The sequence below is a fragment of the Phyllostomus discolor genome, chromosome 7, assembly GCF_004126475.2.
Source record: "Phyllostomus discolor isolate MPI-MPIP mPhyDis1 chromosome 7, mPhyDis1.pri.v3, whole genome shotgun sequence".
Lineage (NCBI taxonomy): Eukaryota > Metazoa > Chordata > Mammalia > Chiroptera > Phyllostomidae > Phyllostomus > Phyllostomus discolor.
Genome location: NC_040909.2, coordinates 58,655,756 through 58,674,981, shown reverse-complemented (window position 1 = coordinate 58,674,981; position 19,226 = coordinate 58,655,756). Strand labels below are relative to the sequence as shown.

Sequence of the window (19,226 nt, the reverse complement as noted above, 5' to 3'; positions counted from 1 at the left end):
CTGTCCTCAGCGTGAGTAGGAACTAGGTTTTCATATTCCTTTGAGATTTTCGGGAGGATACAGGATGATTTCAGAGCTCACGAGGCATTTGGGCCCTACCCTGAAAGCACACAAGGTAGGCTGGTTGATCAAGGGTTGTAAAAGCAAAAATAGATGTCAAGCTTGGGGACTTTCTTGGCTCATCTCTAGTTTTCTAGAGCTTTCTTCATTGTGGCTAGAAGGCAGGAAGTTTAAGTGTTTGTCTAGTAGGTGTTTTTCAGTTGAAATTTTTGGTGCTAGCAGACTCATGCCTCACCAAACTCCCAGTGATTATTTTTCTAAATGGAGAAGGAACAAAACATTGGCAGAAGATTAAACAACAGCTGGCAAAAGCGAAGTGACACAGACACAGAGTACATAAAGCATCCATCCCAGCTCTGGGTTTTACATTTGAAGTCCTAAAGTAAGCCAATGGCAAGTTATCTTGGGGCTCTTCAGAATCTTTGAAGTTGCTAAGTATCCCAAATTTTATAATTGATTTAAGTAGGGGCACTGGGGTTTTCCCCTGGAGTCAGAGAAGAACTGCAGGTCAGGGCAGTAGCTTCTTACATGGATGCCCTGAGTGTTGCCAATGTTTTGACCATCGACGCAGAGCTCTCCTTTAATAACATTTGCTTAATGCTTTAATTAATTAACAACTTAACCTTCTCTTTCCCTTTTCAACCCTTTTTCTCCTCCCTGTACTATATTCCCACGTAACTTAAAAAAAAAATTAAAACTCAATATCAAAGCAGGCAATGCATGTGTGGCTATGCCTCACAAAATAGGTCGGATTATTGAGGGGAGCCCTGCTGACCGATGTGGCAAGCTGAAAGTAGGAGACCGGATCTTGGCGGTAAATGGCTGTTCCATCACCAACAAGTCCCATTCAGACATTGTCAACCTAATCAAAGAAGCAGGAAACACAGTTACCCTCCGCATCATTCCTGGGGATGGTAAAGTATACTTGTTGTGTCTCTCTGTATCTCTTTTTCTGATATCTCTGTCTCTTGATTTCTTTATCATTAGTGTTCCTGTAATTGAATAGTGTTGATTTAAGACAGCCTTATCCATCCTTAAGGGAGCATACCCATCAAACAAATGTGAGCCATTGTTACCAACCCTTACCTCACCCTCTGTACTTCATCCTCTAGCCTTTAATATCTGTCTTGCTACAGATATGAACACTTCAAAAAAGTCTTCAACTTTCTCCAATTGATTTTGGTTTGGGTGCGCTTGGCTTTAAAACAATGTTAATAGTTTGAATACAGGTGATAAAGACCTCCTAATATTCCATCTGGAAATCACTAAGGATTTTTCTTTAAATAATTACTAAAATTTAACTGTATAATATGGTGTCATCACAAAACCTACATAATGACATAATGTCAGTGCAGAGCCAGTAGTGTTTTTTTTCCAGAGTAAATGAATGTATCTAATTTTTTATTTAATTTGGAGAGTCTTGCGGTTTTGTTTAGCCTTGATTTGTTTCTAACTTCTACATATGAATAAAGAAGGAATTAAGTCTGTGTATTTTTATTTAATTACAGGTTATCTCTACATTAAACTGGCCAGTTCTTTCTTGGTTGGTTGGTTAAATGCAGATCTTTGGTTCTTTTCCAGCAGTGGTGATGTTCCCCCCACCCCACCCCCACCTCCGCTCCCTGGCATATTTGGCATTGTCTGGAGTGAATGCTTATGGCATATAATGAGTAGACCCAGGGATGCTTCTGAACATCCTACAGTACATTGGACAACTGCCCCCCCCAAAAGTTATCCAGCCAAAAATGTCAATATTCACTGTATTATTCATATTTAATAAAAGTGAAGTTGATACACTAATGTCACTAAGTATAGGTTTTTCAGAGAATTAAGTCCTGAATATTGACCTCATTTAAAGTAGATTTGGCCCTTGGAAGGAAACTGATTACATGTCCCAAAATATTTCATTGTCTTTTTTCATTTTTGCTATGCATGTGATAAAATAAAATATACATTCTAAAAGTCAGTATTTCTCAAGAAAAAATGTGGTTTTATAGAGCTAGTGTGATACAAATGTTATGCCATTGATATGTAAAATTTTAAAAATTAGAGATATTTATCTAAACATAATTCACCAGATGAATGTTTTCATATGTGAATTATTAGAAAGTGAGCTTTATAATTTAACAATTGGGTAGTATAGACTATGTCTTTCAAAAAAAGTAAACCCAAAATCGAACAATAATATTGAAAATTGTTGGTTCCAAAAAGAAAGAATTTGCTTTGCACAAAAATGCCCCATACCAAACATTGAGGAAAAATTAGCTCCTTGAATGATGGTCCAGACTGTCTCAAATGCATGGTTAGTAATGGACCCTCGGGTCTGGAGTCCATTCTACCAGTTCACCACCCTGGAAAGCTATTATAATTTAGGAAAGTGATCACAAGATGATAGAGCATAAGTTCCTTATGGAAAGGATGAAGAAAACTAGAAAAAGTAAATAAGAAATGGTTGAGAGAGACAAATGTAGTATATAAATTTAGACACATGGAGAGATTTCAAAAAACTAGTCCAAAAGAACTGGACATAGGAATTGACTTGCTGAATCTATATTGGTCAGCCTTATGTAGAATGACAGTGTCCGAAGGAAAAAAAGCACATCCTTGAGGAAAGGGCTTGGCAAAAAAGTGTGAAGTCAGGAAAGACAAAAATATACAGAAACAACTTATACTACTGTGCATGTACTAAGTGTTGACTTGATTTTTAAAAAGTGCAATGGAAAATACTTTTGGAAAACCTGAACAACAAAAAATATAATGCATGGTGAACTATCCAATAATAGTTATCAATGAAAAGACATTTTTTAAACTTGAATATTTCAAAAATATGAACTTCAGATAAAAATATCTACAGAGAGTTTTGTTTAGAAGAAATAAACATTGGAGTTGATACAATATAGTTAAGGACTGATGCACTGCTAAGGATGCAATTTCACAATTTCATCCAAGACACTAAGGAATTTGTTGCCATAGTAATAAAACTCTCCATCAGTTATTCTGTAAGTTTTGGAGGCCAGAAGTCAGTCAAGTCTGACAGAGGTGGGCTTGTGATACTCATCTTGTAACTGGGGCCAAAAATTGCTTTCTTGGAAATTAGCATTGAGGCAGGGGAGTTAGATTTCTGGGCTGAGGCTGGAACCACCCCGGAGGGTTTTACACTTTGATGAAGGGAAATGCATGGTGGTACCACCTCCTCTTTGTGAAAGTGGTTTAGACATGTTGGATTGTAAGGAAAGGGAGGTGTTCTCTGGTCTCCATCAGACCTTTCACTCTAATGTTTAATTCATCAGGTAGCCCAAAGGCAGTTTGTTTTGTGATCCTCATGAGGAGACTGAATTTCTCAATCAGAATGATTTTTAAATCTCTTGGAAATCCATCTTGTCCAGAGAACTATTCTCAGAAATCCTAGGAGGCATTTCAGGAGGATGCACCCTTGGTTAGCCAGTGCTTGGAACCCCTCCAAATCCACTTCTTTCTCTTACTTATGCTGCCTAATTCTTTCTTCTTATCATCGTTCACCTCTTTTTTTTTCTACAACTTCACGTATCTGGGTCTATAGTTTTCCTCACTTTGTTTTCCATCTTGCTCTCTCCTTCTCTCTCTGCCAGCCCCCTCCAACAAAATCTCTGTGACATTTAGATGTTGGACAGGCCTAGACCAGGGGAGGCCTCATGATCCCTGCTTTTACTATATCTGGGACCAGGGTGGGGGTGGGGTGGGACAGATCCTTTTCTCCTATGAGATAAGGGTACAGGATAGGACGTACATAATGGCATCACAGAAAGGCCCAGAGAAGAGCTGACTGTACTGTTACTAAGTGAAGCTTGACCGGAATTACCTGCTGAGCTAAAGCCAGCCCCTGACTATACTGAACTGGAACTTGAAATCTGACAAACTCGACCACATATGCTTCCTACCACTTGTGTTGTATAGAGATGCTCTCTGAAGTCTGGATGGAAATGAGACTTTAATTAGATAGGGTAGACCCTGAGTGAGCCAGGCTAACATGGGACCATCAGACTGAGTCAAGTTCAAGATGATGAGAATATTTATGAGCTTAAAAACATATTATTTAAATTATGGTCATAAATTTGTAGTGCTTATCACTCTGATTCAAAGTATTTGCTTAAATAAGAGGTAGGGCTTGGCAGCACAGGTATCGAAATTTCCTTGGTGAAGGCACAGAATAGTGTGACTTCATCTTAATAGAAGGCTCTGTGGACATCATGCTAGCATAGACTTGGGCAAAGAGAACAGGGTTCCAACCACACACATTTAAAAAGTCTCCCAAAGGCTTCCTTCAGATGTTTATTACATATGTGTTTGTGCATTACAATATTTATAAAAGGAATGTTTGTATCCTTTGTTGATTTGCTTGGCTTTGTAATGTGGACTCCATATGGGAGGTTAAGGATATTACCATGGAAACAAGGTTAGTACTGTAATCTCTTGTCATGGAGATATGTTGAAACCCCAGATAGATGCTGCTGTCAGAAGTTAGTTCCCTGATTCAGCACAGCACTGTGGCAGCACCTGGAGAGCTCCCACATGCTTTTCTTGGTGCACAGTTGCTATGCAAAGTATAGTAATATCCATTTTCATTCCTCTGAGGGAGCTAATATAGGTGTAAACACTGTTTAATAAAGGATGTAGGGTACTTTCTGTCATTTATCGTAAAAGCAGCCAATCTGGCCCTCTGCCTTGGAGTTTTAAAAGTCAAATACATTGACACTCCTTCACAGTACTGCTGCTGGAGCCTACTCTTATATCAGGCTCTTCTTTTATATTTTTTCTATTATAGGCAGTAAATTTTACTTTGGAATAGAGCTATGAGTTTATGATAGTGGGCTTCATTCCTCTATTTTAAAACAGTGGGGGGAATTTCAGCACTTAAAATCTTGGTTCATTCTAAATGAAAACTTAAAAGTTTCCAGACCTTGGGTATATTGCCTGCCTTTTCTAAGCCTCAGAGTCTCCATCTATAAAATGGGGGTACTATTACACATGTTTCATTGAGTTGTGAGAATTAAAATAAATAATGAAATAACGCATGTGATACAGCACCTGGCACAGTTTTTGGCACAGTGTAATTAGGAAATGGTGGTTGTTCCTAGATTAAGAGAAACAACCAGGAAATTCAAGAAGCTCAAATAGGCATTTGCATATTAATTTTTGTTTCTTTTATAGATTCTAGAGACAGGGTAAGGGAGGGAGGAGGAGTGAGAAAATCACTGGTGTAAGAGAGAAACATTGATCAGTTGTTTCTTGCATGTGACCCAACCGGGGACCAAATCTACAACCTAGACACATGCCCTGACGGGGAATTGAACCAGTCATCTTTCAGTTCGTGGGAAGACACCCAGCCAACTAGGCCACACCGGCCAGGGCTGCATACTAAATGTTAATTTTTTAAATGCTTGAAGTTTAGCTTCAACCAAAACAGATTTGCATACAAATCAGTGAAAAATAACAAATGAATTATAGATGGGAAATTAATAAAATAGTTCTGTTAAAATGCATATTGAGTAGTTATCTTTTATATCTCAGCAATCATGAAAGCAGCAGAAATAGAAAAATTGTTTGAGATGTGATCTGCCTGGAGAACTCTGGCTTCCAAAACACACAAGCACTCTGAAGGGAAACCCCTACTCAACTCAGTAATTATAATCACTGTAATTATAAGAGAACATCCTTTTTGGTATCCTGATTATGATTTCCCCATGGCCTGGACGGACCACCTTGTGATTTCCCAGAGTCTCCATACATGTAATCACAGTGAGCAATATCAAGTTTTTTAAAAGGTCCAATACAAGTGTTTATGAAATGCCTGGTAAATCATAATGAGAGGCTGTGCAGTGTTAGCCCTTTGTATGTGCACAGTGGGCTATACTTCATGAAATATTTTAAATTTATCACCTTGACTGTACCAGTTAACTGCAATCATAAAAATATGCTTTTAGTATTATGATAACAGTAATAAACACATACTACCAGTAAAAATTGCCAAGCATTTTGGGGGCAGTTTTTATGTTCTAGGCATTATCACACACACTTTTCTTTCAGATCATCTTTGCACCAATTCTCTAACATATATCTGTTCTCCCACATGTGCAGTAGAGGAGACTGAGGCATAGAAAGTTTAACTTTGCTAAAGTCCCAGCTGGTAATTGCAGAGCTTGGGATGCAAAGCCAAATAGTCTTGACTTCAGAATCTGACCTACTTACTGTTATGCTAAACTGCCTCCCAATAAACTTGAGAAGCCTCACCTCCCCTACTCAAAGGGTTGCAAAGCATAGTGACATGATTAAAGGTTTGGAGGAGTCCTTAGGAAAGAAAACACAGACATGCAGGAACATTTCTCTCTGTTCAGTATCACCCTTAATTGAACACAGGTTCCTTTTCCTTCAGAATCTGCAGAAACATTTGGCAAAACAGGTTGTGAGAAACATTGTCCTAATGCAGGAGCAGGATACACATTTCAGTTCACTTGATCCAGTTACATTTTCTTATTAACTTGTACCTTGGCTGTAACAATCATGGGCTTTATGGTTGGAATACAAACTGTTAAAATCATATTTTGACTTTCTCATTGTGCAGAGAATTTAAATAATGTATACAAGTTCCACAGTAGTAAATAAAAAGTAGAAGCAGTGGCAAGGGCCAGGCCTTCCGGAAATAAGTATTGAGTGCTTACTGTATGGCAGGAAATGTGTGGAATTTCACACATTTCCAAGGGAACTAATGTCGTTGCCCCCTTCTATCAGATGAGGAAGATAAGTCACTCAGCTGATAAGTGAGGAAAGGAGGATTTGAACCTGGGTTTCAGTCTCAAGCCCATGCTTTTATGAACTGTGTGTAAGGAAAATGAACACGTAATGGAAGATAGACCACAAGTGATTGGGATTTGAGGGGTGTCTTTTCACATAGGACTGTAATGAAAAGAAATGTAGCCCTGGTATCCCAGGTGGGGATACTTAACATTTCCCCACAGAAACTTTGTTATACATCTTGGGTAGATATATGTGTTTGATAAACATTAGAGTGCCTCCTATAAGCCAAAGGACTTCTAGAAACTTCTAGACTTCCTGACACACTGTGAATTAAACAAGCATTTATGTGCAAATCTTAGAATCTAACCATCATATTTAGCATTTTCATGAATAGAAAACTTATGCCATGTTCCAACAGTCAACCTAAAGATAAGTGCAACTTGCTCATAGTTGCTTGCTGTCTGCCTTGATCATAATGAGAAATGATTCTTAAAAGAATATATAATTATTACTATATGAATGATTACATTTTAATGTGTGCATTGGTGTGCAGTGTATAGACATGTGCATGAATGTTTCCAACATCTGGGTCTCCACACTTCTAGAGATTAATGAAGTTGCATATGAATGTGGTTAGTGGAGAAGAAAGTCAATTTACATAGGAATATAATCATATCTATTATGTTAGGGTGGCTTCATAATTTATACAACTTATATTTACAAACTCTAGCTCTAACAAGTGCAGATTTTAAAATTAATTTCTCATGAGTGATACTAGATGAGATCTGTCAAGAACTCCACATTTTCCGTTGTACTTCGTTAACAGCAATGGGGAAGTAGATGGTGTGTTTTTTAACAAGACACTGCACATTTCTAAATTTGACATTCATATGAGAAAATTAAAGATTAATTAAATATCACTAATAAATTGCAGGAAATGTTTGGAAAGATATTTATTACCAGCCCGTGAAATTCTAGGAAGTCATTTTGGTGCAGTACAGTGTTTCAGTGGGACTGCCATGTGTAACTGATGGGGGAGGAGTGAGAGACACCTACCTTGGATGCAGCTTTAGGGGAGTGTTTTCTTGGGCAAACTATTTCCTTTATTGGGATGTCTGATTGGAAGAAGGGGAATGGGGTTTACATGGCTCACATCATAGAGTATCTTAAAGTGATACTTTAAAGTCTTAATTATTGACAAATTGAAGCCAGAACTGCTTGAAATGGTGACAAAGAAGCCCAATTTGTCATTCAGACATGGGGCTTGTGGATACCTCCTAGTGTGACAGTGTCTTCTCTGGGGCCCACATTTCACTGTGCTCTGTCTCATCCTACAGAGTCTTCGAATGCCACTTTGCTAACCAATGCGGAGAAGATTGCCACCATCACCACCACACACACCCCTCCTCAGCCAGGGGCCCAGGAGACCAGGTCAGACATGGCTGCGGTTTCTTTTGTTAGTTTAAAGGGGGGAAAAGTAACTCCTGGCATGATGACACTCCTCGTTCATTCTTTCTCAGTTTCCCCACTGGTTGCTTTTATATATTTCTTTCACTTTAGCAGGAATACCACCAAACCAAAGCCAGAATCTCAGTTTGAGTTCAAAGCACCCCAGGCAACACAGGTGAGGGCCATTTCTTTTTTTCTGTTTGCTTTGTACGTTTCTTCCAGCTTTCTGAAGCTATTTTTATGAGGTGTCTTTTACAAGGTACCTCAATGAAAATAAATAACCTTTTGTGAGGCAATGCACTAAATATGGAGTCACATTGATTGTCTAGGAAATGACATTTTATTTTACTACCTTTGAAAAATATTTCTAGATATCCTTTTCGGGGGGAACAAAATAAAAAGTTGTAAATGGTGACCAGTGGAAGAGCAAAACAGCTGATACCTGCTCATGGTATTCCTAATTGCATTTATGCTAAGATGTCTTTTTCTTCAGGTATGTCTCAGACCTGTGAATTTCAGGTGGGACCCATAGAGCAAACAACTGTCCCTTACAGTGGTGATGGAGGGTATGCAAGTAATAAATAGCAGGTGAAGCCAATTTGGGAAACATTGTACAATACAAAGTTAAACGGGTTCCTTTTTTACTGGCCTTCCAAGCCTTTTGGTATTCTCATAATGAGCACTGCTGGCGTTTTTCGATCATTGGACAGGGAGGCTGAACATCCTGCAATTTGCAGAATGTCATGTAATGAATTTTCCCACAATAAATGGAGAATTGCAGCCTCACTGATTTAAATTTTTTTTTTAATTTTATTTTAATCATTGTTCAAGTAGTTTTCTCCCACTTACTCCCATTCCAGCGATTTAAATTTTAATATGTGCATGCTCTCATGCAGTCTACAGGCACACTCATGGATGTTTCAAATTCTGGATCTCCAAACTTCTAAGGTTAATGGGTATTAATAAACAAGTGAGGGTCACCAAGAGGGGGATAGTGATTATGGCTTTTGGTCAAATCATCATAATAGAGAATGTTTGGAAAGAGAAGGAGAAAAATATGTGTGGATACAAGTTCTCCCAGAATAATTACATTTAATTTTTTTTAAAATAGGAGCAGGAGTTTTACACTGTGGAACTGGAAAGAGGAGCCAAGGGCTTTGGCTTTAGTCTTCGAGGGGGCCGCGAGTATAACATGGACCTCTATGTTCTGCGCTTAGCAGAGGATGGTCCTGCAGAAAGGTGTGGAAAGATGAGGGTAAGTCAGAAGAGGAGTTCAGAGTCAAAGTAAATACATCATCTGTAGTGACTTTTGGATGTTATGTGGCTAGAAACTTCTTTATGAGAATTTCATTTTTTACAGCTTTCAGGATAATCAAAATACGAGTCCCACCCTATTATAAATCTCTCCCTGAAGCATAGTTAGAGGTAGCTGCCAAAGTTCAGTGAACCCTTTCAATTCTTTGGGGTTGGAAGGAGGATTAAAATTACTTACAAAATTATTGAAGGAGATATTTTCTGAACATCATTTCATACTCCTTATACTTAATCTCATGAGGCAGACCTGTCACTTGATAGGAATTCCGGTGTGTACCAGGATGCCTAGAGAGCAGGAAAGCTCTGTAGTTCTGTAGGTTTTGGGTGGTGAGCTCCATTTGGTCACTAGCTAGTCACCAGCCATCTTACCTTAGCCTCAGCAGCATTTGACCCTCAGCAAAGGGACAGTCACTCCATGGCATGAATATTCAGGGTCACTCTATAGTAGTCAAAGCTACAAAATTTAAATACAAAAATCCACTCTGCTCTGTTTAGGTATCTAATATCTGTTATTGCATACGAATGTGTTGCTCTCCTTGGCAGATTAGATGACTACAAAAAGAAAAATCATGTGCTTGCTAAAGATAGGCCGCATAGATCAAGACACACACATAGGAAGCAATTGGCAGCAAATTAAAAAAAAAAATCAGGAGTCAGGCCAGGAAAAGAAAAAAGTGAATGAAACTGGGCCTGGGCAGAAAGAGGGAAAAAGTGACCAAGGGTAGGGAACTTAATACTTGTACTTAAGACACAATCTTAAATTTTAAGTTTCTTCGGATTGAATTTTTTCATGCATATTCTTTTCCATTGGAGAAGTAGACCACATAGGCAGCTTTAAAAAATTCAACAGTAAAAAGTGTTACATAATTAAAATACAGTTTCTTGGATCAAACTGCATATCAGTTTCTTCATGCACATACATGCACAATTGGTGCCTGTACAAGTCAATATACAGGATCCGGCAGAAGTAACACCTGTTTGAGTGTGGGTGGTAAGGTAATAATATGGGTGTAATGATTTATAGTTTTAATTTGAGCATTTCACCTACAATGTCATATGATGTGCTTCAGTGTGATATTGTTATGTTACAGAATTACATGCTTATGATTTTGTAATAAAAAAGGCATTATTTGTGCTGGACCCTGTATACTGGTATATATTTCTTTTATTTAAACTTCAAACACATATGGGATATGCTTTTTCATGTTTTTAGTCACTTAAGAGAGTTTCTGATTGAATGAAATACTATGATCATGATATTTTGTATATTGCTATATAGATCACAAGACATGTTTACATGTATTATCCAATTTCAAATCCTTAGCTTGGTAATAAGCATGGGATATTATCATCTCCTTCTATAGGAGAGGAAGTGAACTCTGAGAAATTAAAAGGACTTGGGCAAGGTCACTTAGCTAACAAACAATAGGCACAAATTCAGGACTTTAAAAGTCCAAAGCCTTGTAGAATATAAGTTCCATGACAGCAAGGATCTGGCCTGTTTTGTTTACTCCTCTATCTCCAGTGCATGGAATAGAGGCTAACACATAGTAAATGCTACAGTTAATATATCTGCCAGATTGCCATCTCCTCTGAAGACTCTGCTGGGGAAGTACTTGCTTCCAAGCTCACTCACAGGGTTGTTAGCAGGATGCAGTGCCTGTCAGGCAGCTGGCCTGGGCCTCCCATATGTCCTTAGCATGGACTCCATAGGGCAGCATGCATGAGAGTGAACAAGTGAGAGAACAAAAGAGGGCAACAAGACAAAAGCCAGAATCATTTCGTAACTTTATCTTTGAACCGACCTCTCATCATATTTGCCATATTCTGTTTGTTAGAACAAGTCACCAATTTCAAACCTCATTCCAAGGGAAGAAAATTACATAGGATGTGAATATAAGGAGGTGGGGATCACTGAGGGCCATGCAGAAGCTGCTTACCACATCCTCCTTTCTTCAACAATTAATATTCCCTTTACTGTTTTATTAGTTTTTTCCTTAGCACTTAATACTGTCTAACATAGATGTAATTTTCTGATTTTCTTGTTAATTGTATTTCCCTCATTAGAATGTCCTCTCCATCAGGGCAGGGATTTTTTCACTGTTGCATCCTAAGCCATAGATTTTCTAGGGTACATTCAATAAGTATTTAGGTAATCAATAAATGAAAGAATTTTAAATAATAAAACACTTCAATAGCTGGTGAAACTCTTTTGTGGTGTTTTCACTTTTTTCTCTCTTGCTTTGAGCAGATCGGTGATGAAATTTTAGAGATCAATGGTGAAACCACCAAAAACATGAAGCATTCTCGGGCTATAGAACTGATTAAGAATGGTGGCCGCAGAGTGCGTCTGTCTCTGAAGCGGGGAGACGGCTCAGTACCAGAATATGGTGGGTCAAACTATGAAAACATTCCTTCCTTCCCTGGCATGACTCCATGAATTTGTCTTCAGAACTACAGCAGGAAAGTCTTTTTGTTTTCCCTATTCACCAGTGTCTTACCAGCCTTTCGCACCATGTGATTATTTGCCTCGTTTGTTCTGAAATCTCTACACATTTCATCCTTTTGCTTGCTTACATGGACTGGGGCATGGCCTAAGACAAGATCTTTATAGCCCCCTTTCTGATAATCAGAGAGAACATTTTGTCTAGTCCGACCAAGAGCGAAGGAATGATTGTTTGAACTGTGCCAAACTGTTTCTCAGATCCAATTGTTAGCACAAAATGACTATACTCCTTTTAAGAAGCAGGAAAGCAGGTTTCCTGAGTGATATGTTGAGGCACAATTCTTTTTTTTTTTCTTTTGTGGTAACCTGATGTCTTATTTATGAGACGTGAAACTTTGAGATTATTTGGGGCCTTGCTTACCTCCTTTTATGCTCTGTATACAACACTTCTGCATCCCCACCTCTGGTCCCTGCCCCAACCCAAACCACCTGAGCCCATTACTAGAAAACAGACAAAACTGTTGATATGTTAGCCATATGATGTTAAATGATAAAAGGTGAAATACATTCCCAGTGCCCATCATGAGGGAAACACATGATTATACCTTTCCTATGGGGAAAGCCAGATTATACATAGAGTTCCTTTGTCATATCTATAGACATGATTTGACTAAACAGCAATGATCTTTACCTAGCTTAGTGTCCTGATGGCAAAATATTATATATTATAATAATTATGTCCTATTTATTTGAGATTATTGTTTAAAAATTAAAAAAAGAAAAAAGCTATGCCCTAGATGTAGGGCTTTTCTTCCCAACCAAAGGTCTACAAAAGTTTCTATAGAAACTGTGATTGAATGGTCCCCACGTACATCAGTCCCCTTTATTAGGGATTTTATCTGTAACCACCCTTTTCTGAAAGTCATTCTGCACAATTCCCAGTTGCATTTTGGACCTGTTGAGATCCTTAATTCAGATGCAGCTCAAGGACAAGATAACTCCTTTGAAGGATAGTCTTCCCAGGTGTTGTACATTCATACAGGTGCAACGTATGAGGGGCCCAAGGTGGGGGATGGGTAGTTATCAGATCAAGCCCCCTCAGCTGTAGCCAACCACGCTCGGGGAAGGTAGTCTGACAACACTAAGATGTTACAGCTGTGCGTACTGAACCATTGATAGGTATATTGATGCCACTGAAACTGTGTAACATTGTTTCCTTTTCTGTCTTCCCTATGCTTCTGTTGGATGTGATATTCCATTTGAGAGTCACCGTCAGTAACCTGTGTACCCTCTCAAAACCAATGTCTGTTGCACTGAGGATGAAAATCCAACACTAACAGATGTTCTTTGGGCCAGAAATAAAGATCATTTAAATACTTGGTTTTCCAAGAAGGGTTGAACATGTTAGGATTGTGCTGCTGTAATGTCTCATGTGTCATTTGGACTAAATCTCTCTAATTCTATTGATTAGACTCACAAATGGGTTATAATATGTTAAGTTCCAATATTTTTCTGACTTGATTGGAACCTGCTTCTCTGTGAGGCTATTTTTGTAATGAGTTTTTTGTACTTAATTTAACTGCCGCGGTCTTAAGGGGGGCGGGAGGGACTTTGTTCTTTTGTTGTTTATTGTTAATGCTTTCCTATGCCAGCCTGTCATTGTTCCAGTTGTTTGAAAAAAAAAAAGAAAGAAAAAAGGATGCATCTATTGTCTGGGTCCTCGAGTCACCTTATATGGCTGTCTAAAAACGTCACTGTTCTGATTGCGGTCTCTGCAGCCTTATTTGAGTGTTGCCTTAGACTGTCTGACTGGACAAATAAACTCTCTTTGCCCTATGTTAACAAATGCAGATTTTTTCTTTCCTCTTTGTTATAGGGAATCTAAATGTTCAACTTTTTCTCTTTCTCTTTCTCTCTTTCTCTCTGACTGTTCTTGGTGCTGGCCCCTCCCTTCTACAGCGATGATACCTCCTAATATCGCTGCATGTATGAGAAATGAAAAGCTCGGGGAGGCTTGCTTCTACCTTATGGGCCATAATCAAACTACGGTTTGTAGCTCAATCAATACTAGGTGTTTCTGTGCTGTGGCCTAATTTCCTCATTGCTTCTGCTTAGCTCTATTTTGGTATGTTTGGCAATTCATTCTGAGCACCCTGCGTTCTTTGAATTGTAAGTACACCGCTGACCCTGTTGAAGTCTTGCTGTCCCTTATCTTAAAAGTTAGGTGTAAGGAACCCCAAGGCTAGATTTATGATAATGATCTAAGTACCTCCTCTCACCCAGATCTTAAAATGACTTGTATTAATTCTAATAGCCTACCTTGCATTAAGAAAAACAAACATCATATCACAGAGCACTCACCTAGGTATGTAGGTATATATAGGGCTTTGCTAGACAAGAAGATGAGATTTCCTGCTTGATCAGTTGTCTCTTGGCAAAGGGCAACTGATGGGCCATAATGTGCACAGCATGTTTTTACAAGTAAAGTTGAGTAACACAACACATTTTATGTGTTGTCTAAGGCTGCTTTTATATGACAGTGCCAGAGTTGAGTAGTTGTAACAAACTAAGTGGCCTGCAAAGCCAAAAACATCAATTCTTTGGCCCTTTACAGAAAAAATTTGCCAGCCTCTGTTCAAGGCTATATTCCTACTTTTGTTAACACCTACCTAAGGTTTTGGGAAATTATTCATGAAACAGATTGCTTACTATTGAGCTTGTTGCTTCATGAAAGATCTTTCAGAGCATCCACTTTGTCTCTGTTACTGTCCCCCTGGTTTGCCCACCATGCTGCAGCACACCATCACCAGTGCCTTGCCGAAAATGGTGTAGTGGTATCTAGGACCTGTCAAGTTCAGTGGTAACAAAGTAGCTATGCTTTGAGAGAGCTCTCATAAATTCAGGATGTCACCTACATGCACACTGTTATTTTAAATAGTTTAATAGTAAACCAGAGCCCATGAGTGTTGCCCTGCTTTTAAATCTGTAGATACCTTGATGTTATAAGAAGCAGTCCAGCAACTCCATGGCTCATGGGTGGAATGATGGCTGAGTATAAAGAAAAGTGCCCCTAAGCTAAAGACTTTATCTGAACTCCATCTGATGTAAGCTGGGTCCCTCACAATCTCCCTTCCACTCCTTTTTATCTGTAAGAAAACTCCATATTTTAAAAAGTTTCTTAAACTCACACAAAATTAAATAGCTGCATAAACATGGGCAAGGGCAGAGAAAATGTTAAATGGACCCTCACTTAATGTCACCTTTGCCAGTTGTCCACATCTGATGGTATTGGCTCCATAGAGCCAACCACCACCCTGGATTATTATTATTTTCTAAATAAAAATATTTTAAAATAGATGTATACTGTGCATACAATAAAATGCCTAAAGCCTAACTATACAGTGCAGTGAGTTTTCACCTTTGTGTGCAACCATTTAATTACCACCCAGATCAAAACATAGGCTACTAACATTCCCCCAGAGAGTTCCCTCATGCCCAGATCATTTTTAAGTAAAATTTTTAAAAGTCTTCTTTAAAGGAAGTATTTTCTTTCATGGGGACAGGGGAGGGGTTGATAAGGGAGAAGGGTTGGTGGGTGGGGGAAGAGCAAGGGGTAAAGTGGGAGCGTTTGGATACATGTAGATACCTATAGACAGACAGACTATTGATAAGGGCATGCCTTTATGTTCTAAGTTCCTTTAATCGTATATATGTTGAGTAGAGAGAACAGTAGGGTAGACCCTAAAAGCCGTGCGCACTAGTTTTTAACTGAACTAGTTGCAGTTACACTTAACCAGGACTCAGCTGGCTTTGATTCTGACCGCTGTAACAGTTGTGTGTTTGTTGTCACTAATGAGAGCTCAAGCGTGGAAGTGGGGACAGGAGCCCAAGGTTCTTCTCACCCAAATGTCACTCTCATTTACTTTCCTGCAGACCCCGGCAGCGACCGGAACGGCGCCTCTGCCGGTGCACAAGGTGTCCCGGAAGTGAGGCCCGGGCCGGCACAGGGTGTCCCGGAAATGAGGCCCGGGCCGGCCGGCCGCAGGCCGCACCCGCCATTGGAGTCCAGTTATCTACCCGATCTTCACAAATCATCACCACATGGGGAAAAGCGGGCACATGCGAAAGATTCAAAAGGCAGCCGAGAGTATGGCAGACAACCCAACGAGCACCACACATGGAACGGAACTTCCAGGACACTCGACAGCGGGGCTTGCCGACCCAAGGACCGGGCGTCCGAGGGGCGAAGAGAAGCCCCACCTGAGCGGCTGGTGACCAATGGCCCCACGAGGAGGTCCCCAGAGAAGCGGAGGGAAGGCACCCGGAGCGCTGACAACACGTTGGAGAGGAGGGAGAGGCACGACAAGAGAAGAGAGATTTCTCCTGAGAGGAGGCGAGATCGGTCACCCACCCGCAGAAAGGACAGCTCGCCCAGCCGCCGTAGGAGGTCTCTCGAAAGGCTCCTGGATCAGAGAAGATCTCCAGAGCGAAGGAGGGGGGGCTCGCCCGAAAGGAGAGCAAAATCGACTGACCGCAGGAAAGCGAGGTCCCCCGAGCGGAGGCGAGAGCGGTCTCTTGAGAAAAGGAACAGAGAGGACAGAGTCAGCCAACGAGAAAGAGAAGAGCCAAGCCTGAAGCAGGATGCCAGCAGAAGTTGCAGACATCCCCCAGAGCAGAGAAGGAGGCCTTACAAAGAATGCAGCACCGACCTCAGTATCTGAGCTCTGGGTCACATTCCAACCTTTACCATGTCAAAGGTTCTATGAGGAAGTTCACAAACCTGAAATACTTTAGTTTCTTACCTAATGAAGCATCTGACACCTGATGATCCTATGAACAGCAACAAACATTTTATGCATTTGAAATCTTATAAAAATATATATGAAAAGTGTTGTGCCTGATGTATAATATTAAAGAAAGTATTTTTAAATGCATACTTTTTTGGAAATTATTTGCCAAATGCTGCCCCAAAGGGATATAAATTTTGTTTCTACATGAACTGTAGAATTGTCAAGAATTGTTCCCTTTTTAGGGCAATCTCTCTCCTGATTAAATAGGGCTGTTGATCATTTTCACTAAGTAAGGGACGTTATTAAGTTTAATTAATTTGATATAGACTGTTATGTAATGATGTAGTGCTATACTGTAGTTAGGAGATTTCCTTTTAAATAAAAAAGCAAAGCTATATTTGTAAAAGCTGAGAACTCTAGATGGGTTAGGATTGCCAATGATCCTAAAATCAAGCAAACTGTATGAAGAGACTACTATTGCAAATGAAGGATATAGGAAACCTACACGGCACACACAAAAACATTATGTTGAGTCATAGTTGGTTCAGAAAACAGTTTGGACTCCCCCTGGCCATAGAAAGGCATAGAGAGGAGAAGGTTGGCCACCATTATCCAAGTGCAGATGGTCAGGTTCATTAGCATCACCAACATCTACTAAGATTTCATTAAGGCAGTGCTGTCACAGCTTCAGTCAACTACTGGAAGGAATGGACCAACTAACACCACCTGTGTTGTCATGTCTGATTTGAAGCTTAAGAGTAGATGGAGTGAAGGACAATGTGCCCAGTGTGAAGGAGCCATAAAAGTCCACAATACAGAAGGTTATGTTCCCCCTTTTTAGCATAAGGCCATGGCTGCCCTTTGCCAAATTGGGGAGAAGGGAATGTGCCTTGGTGGAGTTAGCTCTTTGTTGAATTTTAGGGTTGGAGGTGCTTATTCTTAGAAATGCTGATTTCCCTTTGAAACTAACTGTCTCCAGAATGAATGAAGGAGAAAGGACGTGATCTCAATGGTTGTAGAACTAGTTGGCAAACTTATGTCTTCATGACCCTGTCCTTTGAATTTCGGGACAGACAACAAAACATAATGATTTTCCTTTTTAGAAAAGACCTATTCTTTTGGCAATCCCACATAAGGTGTAGTTGGATCGGCTGTAGCCCCGGGAAGTGGTTGAAATGGATTACTGCCTAGCTGAGCCAAAATGTTTGCTTGTACTTGTTGGACCACTATAGCAAACCGCTGCTTACAATACATTGTGTATTTCTGTAGTACTGTTTTGCATTTTCCATACAGACACAAAACTTTGCGAGTCAATCACTGTTGTTCTTATGGTACTGTTTTTAAAAAAGGGAAAAAAAGAATGAAGAAAACCAGCCAATCATTGTGTGTACAGAGTTAAAAATTGTAATTAATAGAGCCTGTTTTTAAAAAAATGTTGCCTTTTTTTCCTGTATAAAAGAGAATTTATGACAAAACATTTAAGTATGAGGAATGTGATGTGTTCATATTTCTGAATATGGAAAAAAATCAATTGGGATATATTTTAATGTAAACTAAATCAGGTATGTAAAGCTGTTTTAAAGTGGGAGACTGTGTAAGTAATTCTCTAAAGCTTTAGTCGGTTTGAATATCATCATTTCCTCCATGGTGAGCCTGCTTGTGAATTATTAAGCACTTGTTTGCATTCTGTTCTTCACTCATTTCTTGCAGTGTGCTATGGATTTAATGCTGTTTCTCTATTGATGAAAAGCAGTATGTGGGCCAATCTTTTTATAAAACACTATGCATATATAAATATTACATTGTTCATAGCTTTATTTGACTTATGGGTTTATACATAACATTGGAATGAGTAGCTGTAGTTGTGTGGACATTCACAAAACAAGTTCATTTCCTGGAACAGACAATGAACATTCTATATCTAAAAAAGAGGGAAAAGTCTGTGACTGCTATTTTTTTTCAAAGTGTTCCATAGAAAGCATACATTGAGCTGTAGCAGTAAGGCTGAGAAAGAATACAACTGAATAATGATGTTCTTTTTCATCCATTTCCAAAGAACCAACTTGGGGACTTTATTCCTAAGGTTCCACTGCTAGGAATTTTCTCACTATTTCTAGCAAAATCTTTGTTGTTAAATGATCAATGCTCTCAGTTGTGGTCCAGAGTCTTAAATAAATGAAATCAAAGTAGATTTGGGGAGTATGTCCTGAACTTCACATTTTGATGTCTTTCTTGTCCTCAAAGATGACATTTGACATTTGAAAATCTGTGTGCTACCCACCTGCGCCTATCTCAATCTGAACACTTTTGGTGTGGCAGTTTCCTCCGAATTCCACACAGATTTGCTTTGGAAATAACTGTACTGTACCGGGAATATGCACTAAACAGAAAGATAT

The 19,226-nt window shown here is 39.3% G+C and overlaps 1 protein-coding gene across 22 annotated transcripts in view; it reads left to right on the top strand.

The window, feature by feature from the left end:
- MAGI1 (membrane associated guanylate kinase, WW and PDZ domain containing 1) overlaps positions 1 to 19,021 on the top strand; it is a 604,195-nt gene extending 585,174 nt beyond the window's left edge. For 9 of the 22 annotated variants that reach the window (XM_036031533.1, XM_036031528.1, XM_036031530.1 and 6 more), the window contains 6 exons: positions 771 to 974; positions 8,169 to 8,262; positions 8,395 to 8,455; positions 9,392 to 9,535; positions 11,846 to 11,984; positions 15,974 to 19,021. In XM_036031533.1, coding sequence (XP_035887426.1) covers positions 771 to 974; positions 8,169 to 8,262; positions 8,395 to 8,455; positions 9,392 to 9,535; positions 11,846 to 11,984; positions 15,974 to 16,761 — 1,430 coding nt within the window. In that variant the 3' untranslated portion in view covers positions 16,762 to 19,021. Of the gene's footprint in view, positions 1 to 770; positions 975 to 8,168; positions 8,263 to 8,394; positions 8,456 to 9,391; positions 9,536 to 11,845; positions 11,985 to 13,999; positions 14,089 to 15,973 lie in introns of all 22 variants that reach the window. The other 13 variants (XM_036031529.1, XM_036031535.1, XM_036031547.1 and 10 more) reach the window with 6 other exon arrangements.
- Positions 19,022 to 19,226: the final 205 nt, after the last annotated feature.